At 48.5% G+C, this 23,268-nt stretch overlaps 1 protein-coding gene across 6 annotated transcripts in view; it reads left to right on the top strand.

Annotated features, from left to right (window-relative positions):
- The window catches only part of LOC135900300 (growth factor receptor-bound protein 14-like), a 327,836-nt gene that overhangs the window by 298,806 nt on the left and 5,762 nt on the right, over window positions 1-23,268 (top strand). For 5 of the 6 annotated variants that reach the window (XM_070531952.1, XM_065429758.1, XM_065429763.1 and 2 more), the window contains 8 exons: window positions 4,338-4,497; window positions 17,787-17,915; window positions 18,386-18,495; window positions 19,707-19,844; window positions 20,215-20,322; window positions 20,528-20,629; window positions 21,067-21,261; window positions 22,660-22,947. In XM_070531952.1, coding sequence (XP_070388053.1) covers window positions 4,338-4,497; window positions 17,787-17,915; window positions 18,386-18,495; window positions 19,707-19,844; window positions 20,215-20,322; window positions 20,528-20,629; window positions 21,067-21,261; window positions 22,660-22,947 — 1,230 coding nt within the window. Of the gene's footprint in view, window positions 1-4,337; window positions 4,498-17,786; window positions 17,918-18,385; window positions 18,496-19,706; window positions 19,845-20,214; window positions 20,323-20,527; window positions 20,630-21,066; window positions 21,262-22,659; window positions 22,948-23,268 lie in introns of all 6 variants that reach the window. The other variant, XM_065429760.1, reaches the window with a different exon arrangement.

Genomic DNA, 23,268 nt, shown 5'->3' on the forward strand with positions numbered 1-23,268 from the left:
TATATAAAGAATCTATCGCGTTCATATTAGCGCAACCGAGGGTGCTGTTGCCGTTGGTTCGTTTCGTTTGACATCGCTAACTCGTCCATCAGGTGTGCGTTACGGAGAAATAGAGGGAGAGATAACTGTGACAGGCGATCGCGTGCGTTTGAGCTGTCCGCTTTATTTCAATACTCAAAGCTCGGTGGCTGTGCTTGTGCAACGTCCGCGCAGAAAGTCGGTCTGTGATTCTACCTATCTTTTTTTATTCCAAGTCTCGTGTTGTATGTTGAAATATTTTAGCTGATGCAGCTGGCCTCGCAGTGCGCCATTCGATTTACCGCCTGCGACCGTATATCGTTCGTCGCCTTTCCGTGTTCACTCTGCTGTGAAGAAGCTTATATCGAACCGCGTCCAGCCGGCTTCGCTGCACGATTAGATGCGCACACTAACCGTTGTTGCGATTGGTACTTGCAGCCTGCGTGTCCTGATCATCCAACGTTCTTTTTTTTTTTCGACTTACGTCGTTTGCGCTACAGATCTGTAAGGGCCATGGCTAGTTATTTGTGATCATCTAATAACAGTGCGTAAAAACGTATGCATGTTTGTCGTTTTATACGTGCTGTGATTAGACGTGTTTTTTGCAGTGCATTACTGTAAACAGAAAAGGCTGGTTGTGTCGCTGAATGTGATCACGTGAGCACACTTCACATTAGCAATATGGGCTATAAGAACTTCCATTCTTTATTGTCTTCAACAAAATATTGTTTGAAACAAAATATCGATCTCCCGGATTTTTTACGCATGGTAAAAAAAATCAATAAATAAACCTTGGCTCTTGTTCCGAACAACTAATACATGAGACGTAGCGAAGCTGTATAAGGGAGTTGTCGCCAGCTTTCAGTAGTCCGAGGGTTCTGTTTTGCCAATACCCAAGACTTTGGAAACGCGAAACTATATACGGTGCAATTCATTCGCTATATGCACCAGAGCCTCTTAATACATTTTTAAGGTGCTCTGGCTATACCCAAGCCTTTTCACATGTTACTTAAATATTATGTTAATAAAGAAAGAAAGAAACAAACAAACAAACGGTACTGCACTATCGTACTCATAAGAACTGGTGCTGAAATTCATCTTAGCCAAATGAGCTCTTGAGCGATCAATATCCTTAAAGTTTGGATTTATGATATAAATTCACACGGTAAAATTGATTTGATAACTATTGATGATTACGTTTCGAAGCAAATTCGAGGCTACGATGCAAGCTGCGCTGCTGCATGGCTGCTCATTTATTGACCTTTGATGTCAACCACGTCGCCGCCCGAGAGCCCGCCGTTGGGGCAGCTTCCCTGTTTAAAGAGATTTTCTTCTTATTTTTAATTTTCTTGTGTCTTTGTCAAGAACAGTTCGTCACTATGTATGGCTGACCTTTATGCTACGGCCAGCGACCTCTGCTCTAGCGATACATACTATTCTGTGTTTGCACGTATACGTGCTACCCCGTTTACGGCTCGTTTAGAAGTGAGCGGTTGTCGTGTTCCTTTTGGCTAAGGCTGTCGGTATCGCCTTGTCATAAGCTTTCATTCTGTTTATTTTGTGGCCTCCCAAGTATAGCTACCGCCCTAGTATATAGCATATATAGTAGCAGTTACTATCCCGCGACTCCGAAGAAGTGGCAGGCACGTTTTGCATTAGCCTCGCTTATAGTATACGTTAAAGGACGCGGCCACCTGAAATTGCGTTTTTTTCTTTTCGTACCCGAGTCAAAAATAGCTCAACTAGAGGAAGCGAGCGCTGCGAATGGAGACCTTGCGGCACGATTACACCCCCGTTTCTTACACCCTTGCTTTGAACGTGCAATCGTGTTGCCTACGCGTCCGTTGAGGCAAACCGCGTGCTCAGTGTATAGTATATATAACATGCACCGCGGCTATAGGAAATGAGATATAAAAGGTCTCGCGTCTAGATTGGAAACTTGCCAGACCCAGCTGCTCGACGTGTTATGACCGCCGAGCGCGGGTTCTTGACGAATAATAAACATGGAAGGCAGAATGGCGAATGCTTGCTTGCTGAGCTCGCTTCATTTTTTTTCTTTTTTGTTACCGAGAGACTTCGAGATTACGCGCGCCCGCGCGCGTACTAACATGCAGGAGAAGTGTGAGACACTGAAACAACTCGGTAAAAAAAAAGCGTTTGCCCCCCTCTTGAATGAAAGAGCTTTTATGTAGGCCTTGTGGTGGTGGCGGTCTTCTCGTCTCTGGACTTGGTCTACCTTCATCTGCCTGGCGATTCCCGGTCGGTTTAGATTCACAGAAAGCGGCGGTCTCTTGTGTCGTGGCGACCTTTGTTTCGTCTTAATAGGACTGCCCGTCCAAGTTAATGAATATGTGCGGGATTTTTTTTTTAGCTCCGCGGCGAAGACTGCTATCGTGAGCGGGAAGATAATTGCGGTGAATTTTTTCTGCCACTTAAACGCGCCGTTCGCCTTCCCGTCAGCAGTGTGTTGAGCAAGTGCGCGAGTCAGCTTCTTAATGACAGGAAAAAAATTAAGTGGAAAAAGACAAAAAAAAAATTGACCGCCTGGCTGTCGAGACGACGGCCGCGAATTCAACGATAATTTAGCTTCTGTCAGCGTTTTTTTTTTTTTTCCATACTGGCGTTCGGTCACATTACGTTTGCTACAGACTAGAACATACCCAAGTCCATATTTTATTAACAGGATCTATCCTGAGAGGGAAACTCAAATCAACTGTAATAAGTGCAATGGCATCATTACTCTTGACCACATGCTTTGGCAGTGCCCCGCGGTCTTCACAGACTGTGACAAGGAAGAAGAATGGTGGCGGCAAATGCTACACAGCGAATCACTCTCTGACCAATTACGGGCAGTCCAGAAGGCCCGCGATGTGGCTGAAGGGCTCGGCCTGACAGTCCCAACGTGGGAGCGGCCCGCGTCAACCTATGGTTGATCTTCAGGACCAAATAAAGTTCCTCATACCATACCATACTGGCGTTCGAAAACTTGTATGTTAAAGATGTAAATTTTTATTATTCTCTGGCCGCAACTTTTTCAATGCACGTTGTGTGGCCTCAGCTTGTGCGGTGTGGTTGAGGATACTTAAATTGAGTCGTATATTTTCGCGACGTTGTTCTCACCGTTGGCGTCGTTATTGCCAGCCCCCTCACGATTGGCTCACGCCGTTGCTATCGCACGACACGGTCCAATGGCAGCGTCCGTCGGGGGGGTCTCTTAACCAAAGCGAGAAAGAGAAAGCGGAAAGGCGTGGTGGAGTTGGAGAGAGAGAGAAAGAGCGAAAAGAGAGAAACCACTGGTTTACGACTCTCAGCCGGTTCGCTCGGTTCGACCAGTCAGGGTTAAAGTTCGTTTACTGTCAAACCAGTTGCAAGGTCGGAAGAGGAGCAATAAAATCTTAAGAGCGCCTATGCAGCGAGAGAGGGCCACACACAAAGGATTGACTCCTGCACCCTGCCTTGCTCCCTAGGAGTGCAAGGCGTGGAGAAGGGGAAGCGCAGTGCGAGCGGCGGCAGTGCTGCGTTGCTTGTGCGAGTGCGTGCGTGCGTGCGCGCGCTGCCGGGCAGCAGGCGGCGCGCGAGCGTCGCCTCGTCGAACGCTGCTGCCGGGCAGGTCACGTGCTCGCGCTGGACCAGTCGCGGCGCGCCCCTCTGAGAAAGCAATGTCGTCTGCTAGCCAAGCACTTCGCTCGGGCTGAGCTCAGGCACGCTCCGCGAACGAGTGTGCGTGAGCGACTTCGAGCGTTGTTGAATTGTTCTTCGAATGACTTACACCGGGCAGTTGAGCTTCTATCGACGGGCGTAAGTGAGAGACGCTTGTAAAGAAATCGGGGAAAGGTCCTGTCGAAGAATAGCCGGCAGGCCGGATGAGGCGAGTGGGGTGCGCACTGGAACTCCGGCGCGATCGCTGCGGCGGTGGCGCGATCCTGCTTCTCCTCGCTCTCTTATCGAGTGAGGAGGGCAGGAGAAGGGAGGCCTCGGCAACAGCGACGAAGGAGCAGCCAGCCGGCGCTTCAGCCAACGGGGCGCCTCTGCTGCGTTCGCTCCTTCTCCTCCGGAGGCAGCGAAAGAGAGCGCGCCGTGCGAAAGACGCGCGTGGGCGAGGGGCAGTGAGTGAGTGAGAGAGGTCAAAAAAAAGAAAAGAAAACCCTGCGGAGAAAGTTTGGTCGCGTTGCCGTTGTTGCGTTCGGGGAGAGAGGAGAGCGCGGTGTGACGGGGCGCGGCGTGAGCTGTGCGTGTGTGTTGCCTGGTGGCCGCGGGAAGAGCAAGAGCAGCAGCAACCGCGTTTTCTTTACCTGCGGTGCGCGTGTGGCTGTGCGCAGGCGGCGCTGACGTTCCACCTGCCGGACGGGGGCACCCAGCGCATGGTGGTCGAGGAGAACCTCCGCTGCATCGACCTGTGTCATCTGCTGACGCTCAAGCTGAACGTGGCCCGATCGCCCACCTGGACGCTCGTCGAGAGGATCGCGCAGCCGAGGATCGGTGAGTAGCACTCTCTCTATTGGCTCCACTCAAACTTAGTCAACCTACTGTTACTCGTAAACGTGTATTAGAAGTATTAGAAGTTGTCCAAGTCTTGAGATCAGTGCGTTGTTGTCCTCGCGACTCTTGTTGACGTGGGCGCCGCAGGAGAGCTCGCGCATTGGACAGGGCGAGAGAGGAGCGTGGTCGATATTTCACGGACCGTTAGTTCCGTACTGAGATTGAGGACTCACTTTTTTTTTTATTCAGTGTAGGCGTGTCGAAGAGTACAGAAGATTGCTTCTCAGCGCTTTATTGCGTCGGGCTACTATTTCCGCACGATTTCCTTTCACCGTGAGTCCTCGCTTTCGCTCAGTAATGGAGAAGATGCGCTTATATCTGCGGCATTGTCTGTCTCCGAGCTCCATTTATTACGCGTCATTCCTTGTTTCTGGTGCCCCTCTACGTCTTCCAAACTGCCTTGCTCTCTCGAAAAATTCACCGCTTCTTCATTTCGCTTCTATGTCGCTCTCCAATATTCAGGCAAATTTGAAGCTGACACTTTCTGCAGCCGCCTTAGCAAACCCTTCGCATCGTTGTCGTGTCGCACGCACTCTGAAAATTGACCTTGAGGACCATCAGCATGCTTATTTTCGCCAGCATTCATTCATTCATTCATTCATTCATTCATTCATTCATTCATTCATTCATTCATTCATTCATTCAATTATTCGATTTATCTTGCCCGTGCAAAACGAAATAAACGAACTAAAGCAGACAACAGCAGTATTTCGCCCATATGTGTTCGCTGTCTCCATGGGTGCTTGTTCTTTCTTTCTTTCTTTCTTTCTTTCTTTCTTGCTTGCTTGCTTGCTTGCTTGCTTGTCTGCTTGCTTTCTTTCGCGTAAGCGTCACGCTTCTCGCCGGTCGTTTGAAGCGGTGAATAAAGGCGTGCGGTCGAGGTCTCGAAACGACATCTGCATGTCGTGATCCGGGCTGCGCGTTCCAACTAAACGTTGCCTCCCAAGACGCGTTGTACCTAAATGTTATAAAAGAAAGAAAAAGAAAAGAAAAAAGAAGTAAAGCTGACCAAAAGCACCCACCATATGCGCACGCGTTAAGTGATATACACAATGCACAATAAAAGCTAAACCTATGCACACGCACGCAAATGCTGTAAAAGATAAACCTCAAGCTAGTAATACAAAAATCAACAAATCAAATTAATTATATGCATGTTGACGTCCACAAGGAAATGCCGTAGGGACAAGTCAAACCACACATGTTTAGCGGGGCATTTCCACGGACTCTAGCTGCATAAAATCGCACCTCTCTCCAAATGGTTCAACGTTGGCGCGGAATTTGAGCAGTTTTCGGCGTATCTAACTGCGAAACGAATACCGGCGCGAAGTGCATTGCGGTGGTGCGTCCATTATTGTCCTTCTAGCCACGCAGCATATCTGGCAAAAAAAAAAAAAAAATCGTCAAGTCTTCGTATGCGGTGACCTTGAAACTTATCCGCGTAATGTATCGTAAGGCATTATTCATCGTGATTAAGTGCGCTTATACTTAAGCACAGGCGGCGCTTTTTGCTGGAACGTCCATTTCTGCGCGCCCGAAGGTATTGTAAGATCGGCGGGCTTGTGTTAGTGTCTTTGCATCTCACGTATACGAAGGCGGACGTCTTGCAGTTAGAATTGTGTTGGCTGCGAAACTCTCTTTAGGAGAAAAAAAGAGAGAGAGAATAAACTTTACACAAAAGAGCACACGAGCGTAGTTAGTTCCTCCGCCCTGCAGTGGATCGATGCACGGTCCCCTCAGTCCAGGATTCCAGGGGCTTTATAATACCCGCGTCACACGGGTATATCACAGTTGTGGTTGTGCCACGACGCCAGTAAAGGGTTTTTAAAAGTGGCCGCCAGAGGCGTATTAAGCGGTGTTTGTTTTTCTGTACAAGAATGTAACTTGTAATTACGCTCGTAGCTACTATACTTAACGCTCCTTCCATAAAAATATTATTCAATATATTTGACGCAAAAAAAGAAAGGTACACCTCGTTAAAAGTCAAAGTGCGCTCGCTAAACATTGCAGGGGTGACAGCGACGCCAGCCACCCGGTGCTTATCTCTGTTTTCTGCCGAGTTGACTCTGCTTTCTGCACCCCGAACTGCTGCAAGCTGTACTAAAACGCAGCATATCGTGTGCGGCGGTCTGTTGAGTTTTCCTTTTTGTTTGGTCTCTTGTGCGGGTGTCAGTCGTGGGGAGACCACACCGACCACTGCGCGATTAGCACGACAAAGGCCGCGTTTGCATGAACCCGACGCGACCGGCGGGTCGAATCGGAAATCGTGCTGACCGAGCCCGACGCGACCGCGTTTACACGAGCTCGCTTCTGACGAGTCTGGACAACGACGGCACACAGCGTCGCGAGCTGAGACGTGAACGCGTTCGAACTGTGCTTCCGGTCCCCGCTGCGGTCTGCAACAGCTCTGTTTCGTGGGTCTCGTCGCTACGACGAGTTTGCACTGCACGCACAGTGGCATGTGTTGCCCTTGTCCAGATACCATATTATATTCCCGCTGCCGGCGCGTAAATCACGAGGTCCCAGTGTTCCCGCGCAAGTCTCGGGGCTGGCGGACCGGACCCGTCCGCTTTTACGTGCACGCCGCAAACGGGTCGGGCTGGGTCAACCTATATGCCCCATGCAGTCGGGCTAAAGCCGAGACCACACGTACGCTTGCGGACGCGCGCTAGCTCGCGTTCGCGCGCCTAGCGCCTGCCGCGCCTCGCAAGTAATGGTGGTTTGCATCCACACAGACGCGCGACAGCGCGCGCTCACTGGGCTCACTCACGGACGCCTCGGCAGGCGCCGCTTCGTACTTTGTTACTAACAGCGTTTCAAGATGCTTCGATATTTATAAACGTAATTGTTATATTTTTATAGCTGTTAGATCAGTGCAAAAAGGAAGGAAGAACCACATTCTTGCACGATATAAATCTGCTTCACTGAGAGTTGAACGCTCCGCGCCGTAGCTGCGTAGCCAGGCGCGCCGACGCGAGGCAACCCAAGCGCGTGATATCAGAGAGGAGCTGTTCCCCGCGATCACGCCGCGTTTCGACGCGTACGAGCCATGCCGCACCGTGTGCGCATGCGTGGGCGCGTGAACGCGAGCTTGCGCGCGTCCGCAAGCGTACGTGTGGTCCGGGCTTAACACACAGCCCGACTCGACGCTTGTTCAGTCCGGCCGGCTAGCGTTTACGTACATGAACTCGGCAGGCATATTCCAGCCCAACGAGTCGGGTCGACCCGACTATCGGGTCGAGTCGGGTCGAGTCGGCTGTCGCATTCAGGCAAACGCCCTGAAAGACGAGAAAAACATGGCGACAAGCGGCCGTCGAGAGTACTGTGCAGCAGCGAGCAAACTGTTGCCGAATTGGGCTTAACCTTTACTTAATTCAATAGAAACGTTCCAAACACACGTAACTATAATTTTAATCCAAACAACAATTAAACTACCAGTTTTGCAACCAGCAACAAGTATGGGCCACGAGAGTACTACTCCCTTAATTCAGCTGCCGAGGGAGATCGCCGATCTCCCTTGGCCAAAATCTCCGTTAAACTGCCTCAGCGGAAGGGCGACCGTGTGACACCGAGTGCATCTCCTTCGAGATACTAAGGACGAAGTTCAAAGGAGTTTTCGGGTGCCCGTGTGACAGGGGTATTATATAGCTGCCCTTCTCGCTCGGTTGACCAGGTTGAGCAGGTCCCTCGAGTCAAACAGTTGGTGTATTGTCGCATGTTGCGTTTAATTTAGTATTCATATCGATAGTTATTACGACGCTTACCAAGTGAATGGGATGCTAATATATATAACTGGCAGCAAAATGGGGTAGGGGTGGGGGAAACGAATTCCTTCGTTGTGTAACATTGCAGCGTCTGTGCATCTCGTTCTCCAACATGTGATTGCATGCATTGGCTAGACGAAATTTATAATTTTACTTCGTGTAAGCGTACGACTCTACCTCTTTTTTTATTTTATTTTTTATTTTCTGTAATACCGTTGCGCCGAGCAAAATTCGAAAACTAGTCATCTTATACAATCGTCACCGTTTTTGTTTGCTTCTCTCTCTCTCTCTCTCTGCATTGAATTATCGCGTGAGTTGCATTCATTCAGCCTCCATAAAATTTTATTCCAGTCGTTAAGTGTTTGCGATCTCAATGAGCGCAGATGTTTCCCTCGCCGTCCCACCAGACTGCCCCGGCGAAGAAGCCAGCTTTTCGCTTAGCAACAAGTCGAAGCTGGGTAGAAAGTAAATAATAAAAAAAAGAAAAGAGCAATGCAAGGATGCAGCTTCGAATACCGACTGCCTTCCACGTTCGCCGCGGGCACTGAGCGAAAATAGGCATAGAACAACGCGCAGCAGTAAAAAAAGCCCGAGCAGTGTTATCCGTCATGCTTTGCGCGCTTTCCCGCGTTCCTCTCTCCTGCAGCGCCGTCGAGCCTTGAAAACGCCTCTTCCGTTTTGCACTGGTGGCGGTCTGTTCCCTCTTAAAAGCCGCTCTGTTTATAATCTGCCCGCGGAGGCGCCGCCCGGTTTGCTTTTGCCACTAAAAACAGCAAACGCTAGCCGAAGCGGCTCGCGCTCTTCACGCAAGCACTTTCCCCTCCCTCCTCGTCCTCCTCCCCGTTTCCATGTAGAGAGCGAAAAAAAAAAAAAGAAGAAGAAGAACCTGCCACTCAGCTGCGGCGGCTTCCCGTTCCGTCTCCTCCCAAAGTCACATGCCCGATCAGCAGTAGCCGCAGAGCTCCGTCGTTCCGCTTTGCAGCTGCTGCTGCTGCTGCGTGCCGCATGCTGCATGCTTTAGCCCGGCTTATGCATCGTATAAGCTTCCTTCGCGTCGAAGTTTGGAAGTCGGAGCTTTGAAGGGCTTTCTTCACGCGGAAGGACGTTGGGAAAACAGTTTGAAGGAGATTGGAAAAGAAGGGGGGGAGGTGGAAACACGCCAAGGATTTTCTTGCGCGCTCGCCGTCCGTGGACAGATGAAGTTGGCTTCCTCTTCCCCCTACGCTCCTCTGTAGTGGAAGGAAAACGTAAAGCAATTAAAACGACCTTACAGAAAGTGCCTGCGTTAGGCTGTCATTGAAATTGGGGTCCGAAGATGGGTTTTCGCTGCCGCATAGGGCGTTGCGACAACACAACTCGAACGGAACCGAAACGAGCTTTCTGTTTGTTTTTTCTTGCTTGCTTGCGTGCTTCTCTTTCTTTCTTTTTTTTTCTTTTGTTTTCCTTGCTAGGTTTGTTTGTGGAGCAAACAAGCACAGTTGGGGCGAAGGACCGGGGGGGGGGGGGGGTAGTGTAAAGGTTAATAAATTTTGCGAAACGGCATTTTAAGGTTAACAAAAGTTTACTGCGCTTTAAAAGGGGCAACATGTCGGCAATAAGCTTCCGAAAGTGTAGTGAAATTTTGCTCTTTCCTTTTGCAGCTTTTGTACGAGTTTGTTTGGAAAGAACGGAGGAGGCCGCAGGTGTAGCAGCGCGACGCGATCGCAGCGCGAGGAGGCTGCCTCGAACTTTGCGAGCCGTGGATGGATTCGTGTTGTTTCGCCGACATTTTATTTCGACTCGGAGCTTGCACAATGTCTTTCTTGTTACTAAGGCTTTCTTTACAACATCCACGTCACGGGATTCGCTTTTTCTTCATTTGGCGAAAGAAGCAGCTATCGGGTATGCTTTATAGCATACCTGCTAACTGTTCCGATTTCACCTTAATGTTTACGGATTCATGCTCGTTCTATGCCCTTTAAAAATGTTCCGTCAAGCTTTCCGAAAAAAAAAAATCTATTCGCGATAAAGTATCACTCGTCGGTCTCCGGCGATATCTTTGGAAGTATTCCATAACCGTTAAAGGACGCCGCGGAGGGGTGCCTGGATGGTGCAAATTTATTCAGACTAGTTCCTGAAGGAGGTGAAATCCACAGCAGCAAAATCGCTGGAAAGTCACTGTTATCGAACAACAGTGTATTACTTGTCAGTTTGTGCTATTCCATAGTTGCTGCTGGTCGAGTGCTGCGTACAAAGGCGGGTGCATCTCCTAGAATGTGTGTCCCCAGGGAAAACTCTAAAGAAAGAAAAAGAAGCAAATAAGTGTGTGCTGTTGTTTCCTTAATTTAAGGCCAGCACTAAGGCCCAGCAAAGAAGAGCGCTTCCTCCGCTAAGACCCGTTGTTGAACCGCCGAGCCCGAGTGAAGCCAAGCACTCCAGGAAGGAAGGGAAGGGAAATGAGGAGATATGGCAGTGTTACATGATTACAGAATGGGATCTATACCTGCCCTTATCTCCGGACAGTTGGGGCAGTGAGCTGCGCTACGCCATACGAAGTTGTAGTGCATTAGTGGGGTGAGGAAAGTGTTAGCTTGAACTTTGCGAAGGACATGTGCTTATTCCGTGTTGAGTGAAGCGTGAGGTTCGGGCAAAATAGCGCGTTTTTTTCTTTCCCCGGAGCTTCGTAAATTTGCAGGTATGTTTTAGGCAACGTATTGTAGGGTGGCAACGAAAGGTCTTTCTTGTTTTAGTTGTTCTTCTTCTGCTTCAGAAGGGGTAGTCGAGGGGGCTGGTCAGTAGAACGATCTTTGCAGCTCTTGTCGATGGCATGTGGCGGTGAATTTCTGGCTGCTTAGGTTTACGCAGCGCTGTGAGGACATTTATATAGATTCCTACGCCTGTGCGTTTGTTTATAAAGAAAGATCAATCTGTTACACGTCTAGCGAAGACGCACCGCGACCTGTGGATACTTCGCGAGAACTCTGATTGAAAGCCCGAGCGCCGCAACGCGTGCTCTGCAGCGCTGGCGGAGCTTCTTTCGATCTACCTTGCACGTAACGATCCTTTTCGCAATAGAATAATTCACCAGAAAGCCACCCTGCTGTTCAGGCGTCATAGCGAATCATGTCAGTCGAGGCATGCGTATGGCGAGTGCCTCGACTGAAACATCACTATACGGAAAATGCGTGCCTTGACGCTGGCTTTTTTCTTACGTGTGATTTGAGGAAGGTGCTGCTATTATTATAGTAGCGTGTATTATACACCGGGATTGTCCGCGCATGTCTCTTGTATATGACAAGGGACACCCTCGCATGACTGTTTTCTTTTTCTTTTTTTTTTAACGGCTGCAAGGAATGTTCAGACTGCCAGTGCATATTGGTGCTCTCTCTCTCTCTCTCTCTCTCTCTCTATATATATATATATATATATATATATATATATATATATATATATATATATATATATATGCAGCATATTTAGTTATGCGCCGTTCGTTGCGTGCAGTTAAAGCCTTGCTTCGAATGCCGCTGTCGGTGGACCCAGCCTAGCTTGCATACAAACGCCGCTCGCACAGGGAGCAGACCTGCGCTACGAGCGCCGACTCACGTAATATCCATCGCGAGGAGGTCAAAGACGTGCGGCTTTCTTTGCGTGGGTCAGCGCCGCCGAGATTCCGCCGCGTACGCTCGTGCAATTCTTTTCCGGCACCGCGCCAGCGATTGCGAGGCTTTTGACAGACAGGCGCCGCCCTGTTTGCTATTTCTTTTTTCTTCTTTCTTTCTTTCTCTCTTTCTTTCTTTCTGCACCAGCGGCCTCCCGGTTTGTCGACGCTAGCTTGCGCGTCGGTTCCCGCAGAGCGGCACTGCTTGTGCAATGTGTTATCTCTTTGGCCTTGAGACGTTTTGGGCTTTGTAGCGACATGCAGTCTTCATAGTAAAATCGTTTCGAGAAGCGGCCTTCTTCTGTTGACAACGGTGCATGCGGGTTCGATTCCCGACCAGCGGCTGCCGCGTTTTAGAGAGATTTCAGAATGCCGGATTTAGGGACCGTGTATCTATACACGCTCGATATATGTAAGCGCGCTCGTTCAGCAACTCGTTCAGACTTACAACGTGCGCTCTATGTACAGCAGCCAAATATGGTGGCTCGGTACATATCGTTTATTCGGCTCCCGGATAAAGTCGGTCCTCGACAATCCAGAATGCCGAGTGTGACAAAATCGGAGGAGGATTTCCCATTATTTATTTATGTCGACGATATATGCAATGGCTCCTTCGACGGAATAATCACGGTCGGTGTAATGTAGCGACGCCTTCCGCTCGAATTCGTGACCAGGGGAATCAGGGCTGAATCCACGAAGACTTTCGTTCGTAAAAGCTGTTTGCATATTGACCTGCGCTTATAATATCCCCCATCACACAAGATCGATTCTACATGGCACTCTTATAATCCCATGTTGACGGTCGTCTGATCCCGTTGATTCCTTCTATATAGCGCTTCGTCAGTGGTTACTGCAGTAACCACTGACGAAGCGCTATATAGAAGGAATGGCATCGGAAAAGACATCACTACAAAATCGTGGTCCAACACTTGCGAGCGGGCACGTCCGCGTGCGCCTCTGCATGCAGGACGGCCTCCTACCGGTGCCTGGGCATTGCAGCTGCGAATTAAGCGTTATAAATTATTCCCGCGGCACGGTCGATTATATAGGCGTGCGTAGTAGCGTGATCTTATTATTATTATTTTTTACTCCCTTATACGGCCATCTGCGGCGACAGTATGCTCTCGCTGTTTCCTCCTCCTCTTTATTCTTGCTTGTCCTGTATATCGAGTAGTTCGTTATAAGCGGGTTTCCTGCTGTTCCCCTGTTTTCGCTCCTCTGACCTCCGTTTATTTTGTAACGTCACTTTTTAGCGTTCTGATTTCCTGCGCACGGTCGTCCGATTGCACTTGCGTTACGTGCCCGTTTGTTCCTTCCGTATTTCAAGGGCACTGTCGCTGTTATAGCCATGTATCCACAGCGTCCTCCGCACAATCTATTTCATCGTGCAATCTGCAAAACCGTTCCTTCTTTCTATAAGCAGCTCCGTACGGTATTATCCTTGGCTCATCGCATACCGCGAAACCCGCAAGCCCACGCAAGTTCGTCGCTGGAACCCTTCTGGCCCTTGCGCCAATAAACTCCAATTATCGTCGTCGTCGTCGCCGTTGGAACCATATACGTAATCGGTGTGCCTGTTCGAGCCGATCTGCTCCAAGCTTTGTGTCGTCTCTTTGCCCGGCTGTGCGATTGCACGGGAGCATTGTCTTATAATCGTTTTCTATATATATCGAGCGTGTGTTGCCGTATATAGGCTTGCAGCTGGTGCGCTGTGGAGAAGTCGTAATGACGTAATTGTTCTGTGCAGGAATATAGCCGCGTGCGGCTGCATTGTTTCTGTACGGAGTGTCCCACGTTACTTGGGCCAAAATGTAAACGTATATATATATATATGAGTACATACTGCGTAGCTGGAGAGAACCAAGGTAATGCGTGCTGTCGCTTGGAGCGATTCAGACTATTATTTTTTTTTATTATTTCGCCTAATTACATAGCCAGTTATTATTAATCAACTTCTCAAATAATATATTCAGAGCGAAATCGTAGACCATCCTGAAAAATTCCTGATCCAGCTTTCTGTTGCGCAATATGTGTTACATAAAAGATCATTCTCCAAGCCTGAAAGAAAGCCCGCAAAACACGGAAAAGTGCCCCGTGGCATCGTGGTATAGGATGCGGTTATTCGGCGCCACTCGTACCATATAGCGTCCTTCGCGCTTCGTTGTGCTCTCTTTGAACCTCTTCTAGCCTGCTGTCGCTTCAGCATGTCACCATGTCTGAAACAGAAAACAACGCTTTGCACATGGTGCTTTCAATTAGGGTCAGCACTCCAAGAAACATGCATCCATTCAGGCGCATAAAATTGAAGTCGCCATCCCTGCAGTACCGGCTGTTTTACAGTATGCCGTGAGATGCAAGATGGTTCATTATGCCAAGTCTCGACTTTTTTCAATGCGAAAAAGACATTGAAAATAAAGACATTGTTTTGTACTAGATGCCTGTGCGAGTCTTCTTTCCTCTCTTGTTTTTCTTTTTTTTTTCCATTCTACAAATATAGCCCGGGGTAGCAAATGGTGTGAGGATAATTTTTGATGCTCTTACCTCGCATACTGATATTTCCAACTGAAATTCGAATGCTTCTTTTTTTCTTTCATTAGGGAAAGAAATCGTGCTTTAAGAGGTTAATACCGTTTTAACAACCACGTTATATCAACTCCGATCATTTTAAAGCGGCGGCGTGCTTTTACCGGTCTAACAAAGCGAGGAAAATAAGCGAGGAAGCGCGTTCATGGCAAGAAGCAGTTGTCGCTAAAGATACCGCCAAGCGGCTCGGTAGTCGGTGTGGCACATGCAATTTGTCTATACGCGGCGTCTAAATTTTTGCACGTTACGTCATGCTATGCACATTACACGTAGGCGTCTTTGTGTGTACTCAGCCACCTGACATTAGTGGTATACTACTAGGAGCGGGTGGCTCTTTGCGGGCAATCCTAAACCACGGGTGTGTCGACACACCACCTTTCAAGTGGCGAGCACGGGACTCTCTCTCCCCCCCTTCGTCTTTCCAAAGGCGATAGCCGTGCGCGTGGGTGCCATGCATGCTAGTTAGCCTTGAGAGGCTCCAGAGGACGCGTGACTCATTAAAAGTTTATCGCCGGCCACCTTCATCGAGGTGCACGGTGCTGACTCGCGCTCCGCCGCTTTCTTTGGCGGCCTTGCCGCCTTCGATTATACTTTCCCCCTCGCCTTTTTCGGTGCTTCGTGGTAACGACTCCTTTCTTGTCTACACTCGGCTGCTGTGGCGCTCCGCTTCTGAGCTCCAGGTCGAGAGTTCGACTCCCGGCTGCGACGGCCGCATTTGCAAGGGTCAGGGTGAAACTTAAGAACTTCCGTGTACCGGTGTTCGGGCGCACGGTAAAGAGCCCCGGGTGGTCGAAATTAATCCGCTGTGCGGCGTGTCTCGCACTCCCTAAAGTCCCACGTATTCACTGTAATTAGTTGCGGGTTGTAACGACACTGGTATAATCTGGCAATACTGCGATTAGTTTATTTCCTTGCTGTTCCTGTAACGAGCCGCAACTAGTTTCACTCATGCCATGTCGGAGCTACCACATCTAAGGGAGCGTCAAAATGTCCGTATACTAACGTTCGAATAAGGGACGCCGGGCCACTGCTTCAGATTTTAACGCAGCTCCCCCTCACCGTCCCATTCCACTTTTCGTTCTTTTTTTCTCGTCGTTTATTACATAAAACATGGCCATAGTATCTAGCTGGCTTTCATACAGGATTTAGTAGCGATTTAATAGTAAACGTCTGACAGGGGTAAAAGTTGGCTGTATGAGCGACGCATGAGAGAGAAGTCAGCGCAGCTGATGCAAATCATCGCATTCTTGCAAATATTCCATGCGACGGCGTTCTGTTCGATCACGGCTTGAAGTGATCGCGGCTTTCTTCCGCGCTAGCTTCCATATATATATATATACATTCTCTTAATTGATATCTACAGAGCCGTCCACAGTTAGGGGCGTACCTCATCGGTATTCACTCCGAGAAAAGCCAGTACTTCCTTTATTTCCTGGGAAGAGATCAGCCGAGACGTAGTGTTAAGCAGACGTGTTAATTAACGCTATATTAGTGCCTAGGCCTTCATGCCAAATTCCGGCTGCTGTGAGTGCCTCTGTTAAGAAGACACCTATTTAGAACGACGTTTTACGGCGAACAGGTATGTACATAGCGACTTCTACCAGACGAGTGCCGCCAAGCATAAGATTTCATCACCTAGGTGATTTCCTTTCACTTTTGCGGCTAGTTGAGTCTACTGGCGGACCATCCCATCCATATTTCGGCGCAAAGATCGAGGCAAGCATCCTACTCGATCCACCGGCCAGGGCCGCGTTTGCGTCACAGCAGTCACACAAATGACGTCGCATTCCAGCCGTCGCCGCCACAGGGCGTTTTCATGGGCCGGGTCTCGAGACGCGCAGCGCTGTGTCGTTCGTAGGCGTGTTCTGCGGGGCTCGCGCCTGCGGTCGGTTGCGACGTGGCGAGCGGAGAGCAAAACGCACGTGTGCTTGCTCTGCGGTGGAGGAGTGGGGGGGGAGAGAGAGAGAGAGAGAGAGATCTGCGAAAACGAAGGAACGCGAGCAGTGGGGGAGAGGCTGCAACGTCGAGGCGCTGGGGGCACGCCGCCGTGAAGGAGGCTGGGAAGATCATCGCAGCCTTGCAGACTGCGCGGCGGCGTCCGCGGCCGTTGCCGCCTTCGCGACTGCCGAAGATGGCCGAGAGCAAGAAGGGGTGTCGCTCGCATTACGTCAGCCCAGGTGCCCTCCCTCCCCCCCTCTTCCTGCTTCCCCGGTGGCGTCGAGCGGCCATTTACCGGGCGACAAATCTCGCGCGTCGCGCGCGCCGTGTGGGACCTCTCATCTCTTCACTCGCATACATCGCCGCCGTTGCTCGGGCGCTTGGCGACAGCTGGTTGCGGAGGAGAGCGCGCGTGTACCTACCTACCTTGCCGTCGAGCGCGAAGCGGTTTCAGCGCTCACATCGCATGCTTCGCCCGGTATCGTTATCGGCTCGCAGGAAATTCTCCTGTCGGCGTTTTAACGAGCAGCAGTGAGTAGATTTACTTCATTTGGTCTGGAGGGATTCAGCGAGGATAAAGAAAAAAAAAAAAGAGAAAAAGGGAACGTGCGTTTTTGATTGTCCGTTAGCTTGCATCGCTTGATGCGATCGGTGCTCGGGTAATCTAGGCGAAACGTGTAACACTTCCAACACCACTGCGGCGATCTTGCCTGAAATCGCAAACTTCCGCCGCTTGGACGGAAAGTTATCTCTATGCCCACCTCTTTGAACATTTTCCGTATGGATGCTTTGATATAGTTGCGTTGTTTAATTGTGCGTATGTTCAGGCGCAATATTAGAAACTCCGGAAATAAAATTAAAATCGTGATTTCATTTCCGCAGGCCGTAACAGAATTTGGAATCGAGACCTTCGGGACAGCCAACGGGAGATGCGAGGGAAAGGAAGGGGAAATTGACAGTTAGAAAAAAAGATAGAACAGTCATTGGAAATTTTTGGTCTTGCTTTTGTATCGACACATAGGTGTCCAACTTATGGCCGCATTATAGACATGTCTAACACGGTAAAACTGGTTATTGGGGCAACATGTAAGGTCCACATTTGGACATACTGTTCCCAAGTTAGTGCCACATGGGTTCAACTTTCCAATGGTGGCAATAAGTTAATTGCTTGCCTCTGGTTATTATTTTCTCGGCAGCTTTCATTTTGTTTGTTTGTTTAGATATATATTTGGGTGCACAAATTGACCACCATCACCGTGAATATGACTGCTAATACTTATTATACCATATTCTTTATTTTACAGAACGCAGCCTCGAAGACCACGAAGAGGTCCTCCAAGTGTACGCATCCTGGGGAAAGAACAAGGAGCACTGTGGGAACAATTTCTTCTTCCGGCAAGACTTCAGGAAATATGAGTTCTTCAATTCTCCCCTGGTGAGTTGCTTTCTCCTCGTTGCAGATATTTCAGCACTATGCATTGCGCAACACACTGCATTGTCGTTTTCACTGCATACTGCGCCACTGATAATGTTAGCAACTTTTGTCACAACATCAAGCATGGTTATCTTCTAAGGCTGCTTGACAACTAATTTCGCACCCCGCGTAGTACTTGAACAAATTCAGTCAGCTTTTTGGAATGTAAGCAAAAAAAAAAAAAAAGTTTCTGCCACTCTTGTGTTAACCTTTCTTTGCACCTGTGCAGTAGATAATCAGATTCTGCATTCAGTATATGGTGCCTGCTGTGCTCCGTTGGCCAATTTATTTTGCAGCCTAACATTTTCCACTCCCTTCGGTGTCTACAGTCATTACCACTGTGCCAGCTTTGAATGTGTTACTGTGGTTGCTGAAATTAAGTAAGCATTTGCTGGCATTGCTTCATCTCTGTTTCCACTTTCTTTCTGTTGCTCCCTTCCAATTCCCAGCAATTCTTCTCTCTGGACATGGTGGATCTAGGGCCTCAGCTTGACTGCCTGGCAGAGTCAACCGATCTTGCAAAATTGATAACCCTGCAGGTATGCTAGCCACATTACTGTAGAACATCACTTGAACAAACTTTAGAGTAGTCATAGGAGTTTGGCAGAGAAATGGGCATGCTTTATGCACATACTTGAAAGATAAGGGTGCCTGGAAACTTTAATTATTTGAAGAAATTCATGTTAAAAGACTTTCATAACGATATGGATTTCTTCACTAACACACACACGCACAGTCGACCCTCGTTACAACGGACCCTGATAATCCGACCAAAAACGTCCGTTTTATCCGAAGTCCGTAATTTCCGAGACGCTTCACTTGCGAAACCTTAAACTTCATTGCGAAGAGTGAGTGACGAACGTCCGAAGTAAAAAACAAACAAAAAAAGTTTAAGCAAGATAAGCGCAGCAGCAGCAGCGAGCGAATTGACCACCGCTGTATCTCGCTTCAACGCGAACTAATCGTTGAAAGCACAGCACATACGAGGCTAACTGCACTGGGCGCTCTTTGTTCCCATCGCTTTCAAGAAACGGCGCCTGCGTGGCCGCGCCGTTGTCAGCAGCCACCGAGTAGACCCCCCCCCTCCAAGCGGTGCCTCGCACGGGATTGACGGCGCGCTTCCGCCCGGCTTTCCTCGCGTGCGCGCAAGATATTGAGCCGCGATCGTGTGCGGACTCTCGCAAGTCAGTGGCCAGCGGCTGTCGACACGGCAAAGTCCGTTTTATACGCCCGATTTTCACAAAAATTGCCGCCTATTTCGTCCGCTGTAGCCGATAGTCCATTGCAGCGCGGGCTTTTGAAAGCGAACTTCGTTGCATTAATAAAATAGGCAGACCAAACCAAGGTTGAAATATGGTGTGTTATATCCTAATGTCTGTTGTACGCAGGTCCATTGTAACGAGCGTAGACTATACATGTACATACAATCTTTCTCTCTTTCTTTTTACATTGTTTGCTATTACTTGCTTGATTTATTACCACTGCCACACTTTCCCTTGTGTACACAAGTGCATATTTATTATTTAGTACTTATTTCATACACTGTTAATGTCAAAGCTGAGATTGAGGTATGAACGTCTCAACAAACCTATGGAGTATTTTCGCAGTTCTAGCAAATCTTACTAACCCTGTAGTTTTAAGGTATATTTTGCTTAATGACTTTTCTTCTCTTTTTATCTTTTTCTTTCTTCTTTTTCTAACCTCAGGGTGCTGGTTAAGTTATCTCACTTTTCTTTTTCCTTTTTTCCAGAACATCCTAAGCCAAGGCGAGCGTTGTCCCGTGGTGCACAGCCTGCTGTGGTACCGGGAGCCCGGGAAACAGTCCTGGAAGCAGTCATACTTCCGAGTAGAAGACGGAGAGCTCTCCGTTCTCCCATCAGGACACAAGGTGAACCATGACAGCTTGCTGTTGGACCGTATAGACATTCAATTCACATTCACTGCTGCTACTCAGCATTTGGAGAATGCAGTGCGTCTGGTCGCCTCGTTCAGTGGAGTTGTGCCAATGGTGGCAATTAAAGTTTTATATTCAGTGATGTATGTGTCATTGTGCTAGTCCTGCAGTTTATAGCTCGTTGACGAAAGCATTGTGGAATAAGCTATTAGACTTCCACGTGGCCCTGTCTCTACCAAAAAATTTTTGAAGTGTGTGTGTGCCAGCTATTGCATAAAGAGATGCAGGGCAGTGTCCTTGCTTGGCGTCATGATAACATGCACCTTCCCTTGGCATTGGCTTGATTCCCACCTTACTTCCCCAGGACGAAACGTGGCAGCTGCAACACATTGCCAGCTTGAAGGACTGGAATATCTTTGTGCCATACGACAAAGGCCTGAGCGGACCAACAGCGTTCCAGTTCTGTCTGAAGGTTAGTGTTCCCTACTTGCGTACAAGGGTTCACCAGTTGCGTTTGTTGAACTCTCACATATATGCCTAATATGAAGTGGCTCCAAGGAGCAGCTCGATTTACGTTTTGAGTTCTTTTGTGTAATACTAGCAGCCAGTTTCTGTTTCGTTGAACTGGGTTGCTCCATACTGCTACCTGCTTATATATTCTTTTGCATGTCGTGCAGCCCACGAGATCCAACAGCACTGGAAGCAGCGATCTAATGTGGTTTTGCAGCAGCACAGAACAGCAGCGCCAGTGCTGGATCATTGCACTCAGACTTGCAAAGGTAATTTTATTACGCTATTTTTGGAAGGCTTTTGCGAAAATTCACTATGTATCAACTTCAGCCTTATCTTCCCTACACTGTCGCAGTCATTGTACTTGCGAGTTCTAGTACTGTTGCAGTGTGTTACAAATTACAGCCTGTTTAAGAGTAACCTTTTATTTTCTCGCATGATTTATTTTGTCAGTAAGGTGCACTTTTCCGTTTTGGAACTTCTTTGCCTGCTCTTATTTTTATTAATAGCTCTTTCTCCATCTTCCTATAAATCTCTGCACCAATACCTTGTTGACAGTGACAGAGTCCGAGGTGCATGCTGTTGACAGGGCTGAGGGCTGAGGGCTCCCAAACCTCCTCCCCCTTTTCTTTTTTTCTATCCTTAAGTGCACTGTCAGTTGACCAGGTGCTTGGAATGCGACCACACAAATTCATTCTGTTTACAGTTTGGGAAGAAGCTGCGTGAAAACTACAAAGAGCTACGGTCCCGCTACTCTGAGCACGCATGGGCCGCAGAGCCCGACCGGGACCCCATGTCGTCTCCCTGGGTTGCAATGGACTTCACAGGAAGCAAGGGGCGAGTCATCGAGGACCCCCAGGAAGCAGAAGCTGTAGCAGCAGCTGAGGCTCAAGTCTGGAAGGTAGTGCCTCCATTGTTGATCCATTCTGATATCTCAGGCTCGCAGCGGTAGGAGAGCAGTATACAGATGCCATGCTTTTGTGTTAGAAAACATAAGCCCGATCTCGGGTTCAGCAGCAGTGTTTCAATGTTTTGATGTTGCTGAACACAGTAGAAAAGCCTGTTTCGTCTGAAGGTCGAAGCATCAATTGCGATAGCAAAATAGTGGACAGCTATTTGAAGTGAGGTTAGTAGTTTCATCTTTCGTATAAACTTGTAAACATAGGCACACTAACTAAATTAACAAGCACAGTGTCACACGCACACAAGCAAACATGAACACATCTCACTCAATGACCGTGGAAACTTGATATCAAAATGCTGGAGTGAGGAAGCGCAGCAGCAGCAGTAAGTGAATTGACCTTCATGCTGCGTCCCGCATCAACGCGAACTAAGCCGTGAAAACGCAGTGCACGGGCGAACTCTGTCCCTGTCAGAGACGGCTTTCAAGATACAGTGGCCTGGAGCAGGTCAACCCCTGCCCCCCTTTTTCTCTACCCTCATCCTGGAGCCTTGCACTCGATAGAAGATGGCGCGCTTGCTCCCCACTCTCCTTACTTGCGTGCGCAATATTGAGCCGCAATCGCCGGCTCAACCTAGCACTCTTTCACTCGAACAAACAGCATACGGCGCACTGCGATGATTTCATCGCCCTTGAACTGTATACGGAACCTCATGACAACGCCAACGCCGGTGGCAGGAATGCACATGGAGTGTCCATATAATTACTGTCTTAATAAAAGGACAGGGCTGCCCGAATTAGTTCATGGTACTTAACTGCAACTTCTCTCACAGCCTGGTTGTTAAAACAGCATCATGATGTCATATGCGATTTCTCAAAGATTAGAAAAGGTTAGTTACATGGTATTACAAGCTATCACAGACAACAGGCAATGTTTAAAGCACTCGCATATTTGAGTTTTAGTGTGTGCATGTGCTTAAGAGTCGCATACATTTGAAGAGCAAACATTGTTGCTGGAAAAAATAATCTGATGGCCTCATTGTGAATGTGATCTAGCCCTTACTTAGGTTGAGGGAGAAAGACTAAAGTGTAGGGACTGCTAGTTAAAGCCTAGATCCCTTCTCATCAGTTATGTTCCACTGAATGCAAATCAGCAAGATAAAGGTTCTGCAAACCAGTATTCATTCAGCACCTGTAGCTTTTGGTAGAATGTGGTCCTGATTGATAGGATACTTGGGAAGTTGGCGTCTTCTCTGCAGCGGTGTGCTCAGTGGTGTTCATACTGCTTTGAACATCCATTATTGACACTTCCTGTTACTGAATGGTTTTAAGAGCTGAGGCCAGATACTTTGCTCTCTTCGTCTTAACCGAGCCTTCACTTTCTCACAATACTTGCAGAGGAAGCTGCCCTGCTGCCGGTCAGGTCAGGCTTCGCCAACAGCAATGCCACAGCCAAGCGGGCCTCCTCCCCAATGGGCAGGGTCTGCAGCCACAGCTGAGCTGGGGCTGCAGCATATGCAGCCCTGGTTCTACAGTGGCATGTCACGTGAGGAAGCCAGCCAGCTGTTGCTCAAGCATGGCACAGTCGATGGCGTTTTCCTTGTCCGGCAAAGCCTCACTAAGCCCGGCTCCTACGTGCTCTGCTATGTGTACAGAGGGAAGGTCCACCATGTGCAGATTATCTCCGTGAGTTTCACTTCTGTGTTCAGCATGACTGCGCATTGCATGCCCAATATGTAAAGCTTTTCAAACATGAAAATATTACAAAAGTTAATTTTCTCACTGCATTTAGGCTTCTGAATTTGTACATTTACTGTGGACAATTTCTTTTTCAACACCACATTGTGTGTGTCTGCATTTGTTGTATTTGCAGAATTGCTATCGTAACAATGGATACTTGCAATTGCCTAAGACACGCCATTACTACTTGATTTTTTTCTCATCAAAACTCATTACTGCTGATGCCTAATAGATTCTAATGGATGTTAACCCTTGTAGCGTCACTGA

This window comes from Dermacentor albipictus, chromosome 1, assembly GCF_038994185.2.
Source record: "Dermacentor albipictus isolate Rhodes 1998 colony chromosome 1, USDA_Dalb.pri_finalv2, whole genome shotgun sequence".
NCBI lineage: Eukaryota > Metazoa > Arthropoda > Arachnida > Ixodida > Ixodidae > Dermacentor > Dermacentor albipictus.